Source organism: Palaemon carinicauda, chromosome 45 (assembly GCF_036898095.1).
Source record: "Palaemon carinicauda isolate YSFRI2023 chromosome 45, ASM3689809v2, whole genome shotgun sequence".
Classification (NCBI taxonomy): Eukaryota; Metazoa; Arthropoda; class Malacostraca; order Decapoda; family Palaemonidae; genus Palaemon; species Palaemon carinicauda.
The window spans coordinates 40,527,858-40,532,857 of NC_090769.1; the positions used below are offsets into that span (position 1 = coordinate 40,527,858).

At 38.9% G+C, this 5,000-nt stretch overlaps 2 protein-coding genes across 2 annotated transcripts; both read left to right on the plus strand.

Moving 5' to 3' along the window:
* The first annotated feature begins 1,638 nt into the window (after positions 1 to 1,638).
* LOC137634885 (calponin homology domain-containing protein DDB_G0272472-like) lies at positions 1,639 to 2,867 on the plus strand. Its single transcript, XM_068367435.1, has 2 exons — positions 1,639 to 1,828; positions 1,957 to 2,867. The coding sequence occupies exons 1-2, from the start codon at positions 1,639 to 1,641 to the stop codon at positions 2,865 to 2,867; spliced, it is 1,101 nt and encodes a 366-aa protein (XP_068223536.1).
* A 123-nt stretch (positions 2,868 to 2,990) lies between these two features.
* Positions 2,991 to 3,317, plus strand: LOC137634886 (uncharacterized). Its single transcript, XM_068367436.1, has one exon. It carries the CDS (start codon positions 2,991 to 2,993, stop codon positions 3,315 to 3,317), a length of 327 nt encoding a protein of 108 aa, XP_068223537.1.
* The last annotated feature ends 1,683 nt before the right edge of the window (positions 3,318 to 5,000 follow it).

Sequence of the window (5,000 nt, forward strand, 5' to 3'; positions counted from 1 at the left end):
AATGATGAGTTACAAGGACAAATTAAAGAAATGGGAAGAATAGTAGAAATGAACAAAAAACCGCAAAATGAACAAGTAAAGGAATTGAAAAGTGAGGTAAGTGAATTAAAGACAGAAAAAGATAAGCTGGAATCTGAGTGCGTCGGAATAGACATCCAGAGGAAGGAACATGAAAATTTGCTGGAAATTCTCAGGAAAGAGAATGCAGAAAGGAACAAAGAACAAATTCAAAACAGAGAACAAGTCAACGAATTGAAAAATGAGGTAGGTGAATTAAAGACAGAAAAAGATAAGCTGGAATCTGAGTGCGTCGGAAAAGACATCCAGATGAGGGAACATGAAAATTTGCTGGAAATTCTCAGGAAAGAGAATGCAGAAATGAAGAATGAACAAATTCAAAACAGAGAACAAGTCAACGAATTGAAAAATGAGGTAGGTGAATTAAAGACAGAAAAAGATAAGCTGGAATCTGAGTGCGTCGGAATAGACATCCAGAGGAAGGAACATGAAAATTTGCTGGAAATTCTCAGGAAAGAGAATGCAGAAATGAAGAATGAACAAATTCAAAACAGAGAACAAGTCAATGAATTGAAAAATGAGGTAGGTAAATTGAAGACAGAAAAAGATAAGCTGGAATCTGAGTGCGTCGGAATAGACATCCAGAGGAAGGAACATGAAAATTTGCTGGAAATTCTCAGGAAAGAGAATGAGAAAGGGAAGAAAAATCAAATTGAGAAAACATTAAACCTGAATAAATTGAAAAATGAAGTGGGTAAATTAAAGGCAGAAAAGACAAAATTGGAGTCTGAATGTGTCCAAAAAGAGCTTCAAAAGAAGAAACTGGAAAATTTGTTGGAAAGTCTTAGAAAAGAAAAACAAAGTGGAAATAAATGGAAACGGGAATTTGAAGAACTGAAAGAAGAAACGGAGAAACTTGAAGCAAATTTGGTGCAAGATTATGAAAAACTAGAATTTGTCTGCAAAATAAAAGACCTCGAAATAATGGAACAAAAAATGATTGCTGAAAAGTTTGAAAGTGAAATTAAAGAAATTAAAAAGGCGCAAAGTGAGAACACGGAACAACTGAATAAATTGAAAAGTGAACTTTGTGAACTTAAAGCAGAAAAGAAGCTAGAAGCTGAGAAGGAGGAAGAGCGTAAAACCGTGAATAAAGATGAACATAAGAGGAAAAGCTTATTAATGGCTGGATTAAGTGCGCAGATGAATAATAGGCCCAAAGAGGCTGTAGATATCTTCACCCAAGCCTTGGCTGTGGAGACTGACAACGACGAAGGAACGGCTCTTCTGCATGTCCTTCGAACTGAAGCGAATGCAGCCACTGAAAAGCCTCCTAATATGGATATTGTATTAGACTGCTCCATGGCCATCGAGAAAGGATGTGAAGGATGGAAAGCGTACATGTTACGAGGGCGGTACCTAGTCAAACTCGGCATTTTCGACGCGGCCCTGAAGGACTTCGAAACGGTGAAAGTGAAGAAAAATGAGAAATTTTAAAAAATCGTTGAAGATACTAAGGCACTGCAGAAGGAATGGGAAGACAAAGGACACTATGAGATCCTGGGTCTGGAAAAGACAGCCACGAAGGCAGAGGTTATAAAATCCTTCAGGGACCTGTCCATGGCGTTCCACCCAGACAGACATCGGGACAAACCCGAATTCTTACAGGAGGCATTCGAGGAGAAGTACAAAAAAGTGGTCAACGCGAAACTGATTCTGGTGGACGAAAGGAATCGAAGAGATTATGACGAAGAGCTACGCCATCAGGAGGAATATGAACACTGGGAGAAGAGTGGCGGCCAGTGGAATCGTCAGGAGCCAGGGCAGTGGAACCACGGGCGGCAGTACCATCAAGGACGCCCCAGATGGGAAGAGCATAGGCAGTACAATCAAGGACCAAGAAAGGAGAACAAGTCAATGAATTGAAAAATGAGGTAGGTAAATTGAAGACAGAAAAAGATAAGCTGGAATCTGAGTGCGTCGGAATAGACATCCAGAGGAAGGAACATGAAAATTTGCTGGAAATTCTCAGGAAAGAGAATGAGAAAGGGAAGAAAAATCAAATTGAGAAAACATTAAACCTGAATAAATTGAAAAATGAAGTGGGTAAATTAAAGGCAGAAAAGACAAAATTGGAGTCTGAATGTGTCCAAAAAGAGCTTCAAAAGAAGAAACTGGAAAATTTGTTGGAAAGTCTTAGAAAAGAAAAACAAAGTGGAAATAAATGGAAACGGGAATTTGAAGAACTGAAAGAAGAAACGGAGAAACTTGAAGCAAATTTGGTGCAAGATTATGAAAAACTAGAATTTGTCTGCAAAATAAAAGACCTCGAAATAATGGAACAAAAAATGATTGCTGAAAAGTTTGAAAGTGAAATTAAAGAAATTAAAAAGGCGCAAAGTGAGAACACGGAACAACTGAATAAATTGAAAAGTGAACTTTGTGAACTTAAAGCAGAAAAGAAGCTAGAAGCTGAGAAGGAGGAAGAGCGTAAAACCGTGAATAAAGATGAACATAAGAGGAAAAGCTTATTAATGGCTGGATTAAGTGCGCAGATGAATAATAGGCCCAAAGAGGCTGTAGATATCTTCACCCAAGCCTTGGCTGTGGAGACTGACAACGACGAAGGAACGGCTCTTCTGCATGTCCTTCGAACTGAAGCGAATGCAGCCACTGAAAAGCCTCCTAATATGGATATTGTATTAGACTGCTCCATGGCCATCGAGAAAGGATGTGAAGGATGGAAAGCGTACATGTTACGAGGGCGGTACCTAGTCAAACTCGGCATTTTCGACGCGGCCCTGAAGGACTTCGAAACGGTGAAAGTGAAGAAAAATGAGAAATTTTAAAAAATCGTTGAAGATACTAAGGCACTGCAGAAGGAATGGGAAGACAAAGGACACTATGAGATCCTGGGTCTGGAAAAGACAGCCACGAAGGCAGAGGTTATAAAATCCTTCAGGGACCTGTCCATGGCGTTCCACCCAGACAGACATCGGGACAAACCCGAATTCTTACAGGAGGCATTCGAGGAGAAGTACAAAAAAGTGGTCAACGCGAAACTGATTCTGGTGGACGAAAGGAATCGAAGAGATTATGACGAAGAGCTACGCCATCAGGAGGAATATGAACACTGGGAGAAGAGTGGCGGCCAGTGGAATCGTCAGGAGCCAGGGCAGTGGAACCACGGGCGGCAGTACCATCAAGGACGCCCCAGATGGGAAGAGCATAGGCAGTACAATCAAGGACCAAGAAAGGAGCAACATCGTCAAGGGAACAACCACCGATATCATTATTAAGGATATCGCAATGTGTAAACTTAAACCTAAGTGAACCACCTGAAATGATCGTTATGTGCTTCTAAGAAATGATCCCGGTCTGGTGTCTTTGTGTGTGAAATCGCAATGGTTTTCTGTTTTTAAGTTTATTTCTTTAAGTATTCTATATATAAAGTAAACTTTTACCACACTGTATCTATCATTTACAAGATTTCCTTAGGGTTTAAAGATCGCTCATGACAAGCAGAGGCAAGGAAAGAGCAAGGCCAATATCTATTGGCCTTGGGAAAGAGATAATATCCTAGAAACCGATCATATATACATATGATCAGAGGCCAAGTCACTCTCCATCAACCTAGAGCAGGGTAGACCCCGGCAATGGCCGATAGTGACTCAGCAGATAGACCTATAAGCTCCCCCAATCCTCCGATCCATAATTCATATGGACGGTAAGGTTGCACTATTAGAAACTATCAAGCTTGACCAGGGAGCGAACTTTCGTCCAACATATTGTGAGTCTGGGACGTTTCAAATAGGCTACAACAACTTTAAATTGAGCGAAAACATACCAGTATTGCATAGTTAACAATCAGTTATAATGGTAGATGTGGGTTGATTCGTATTCTAAGTGAAAATCCATTCGGCAGGAATATGTGCGGAATTCAATCTTGTCACTATATATAAACAGAAGTTTTAAACCAACCGTTTGCCTTTCATTCTAGTAGCACTAAGGTTTGAATCCTTGCCCGGGCACACGTAGTCATCCAAAAAGAAATCTTTCAGAGAGTCTGTGATCCCGTGGCTTTGATATTAAAAGGTATGTGTTAGGAATAGAATTTATCATAAAACAATTAATTATTACATATATACTTATTAATAAACTACAATGCCAGAGATGAGTTGATTTTTATGTACATATCCTGTACTAGCCAGGAATATATTCGGATGAGTTATGAATGAACTCTTATTTCTATGTACAGTATATCCCAATGGTTTAAGTCAACCATTTACCTATATTTCTACTCTGCATTATGGTTGATTTTTTGGTTTCCTGTGACCGTGTTAACACATGAAGCTTTTTTTTTTTCAAACTCAAACAGTCGATAATAGTGGGTCGTTTTTTTAGCATTGTTATTGAATATTTGTTCCTTAGAGTAATATTCTTAGCCCATTACTTTTAAAACGATATGCTTATGACATGAGGTTTGGTCAAGAAAACAATCTTGTTGCATATGCAGATGGTGCTACACTCTGCATCAATTCCATCACCATAATGTAGATCTGGGGTTCATGAATTCCTTAATAGAGATCTAGCTAAAATCAGTGCATGGTGCAAATTATGGGGCATGAAGTTGAATCCTAACAAAACTTAAAGCATGGTTGTAAGTAGGTCATGACCAGTGGCTTCTCAACATTTAGATCTCAGCATTAATAATGTTTCTTTAACTCTGTATGTTCCTTTTAAAATTTTAGGTGTGATTCTCGACAGCAAATTTACTTTTAAGAAGCTCATTAGGTCTGAATCTTCTTCAATTGCACAAAAAATTCGCTTATTGAGAAACTCTTTTAAGATTTTCGGTGATCAATCTTTTCAAAAGATGTGTTTTAATTCTTTCATTCTACCTCGTTTTGAGTATTGGTTCGGGTATTGTTCTCCTGTCTGGTCTTCTGCTGCCGATTCTCATCTCAATTTGTTAGACAGGA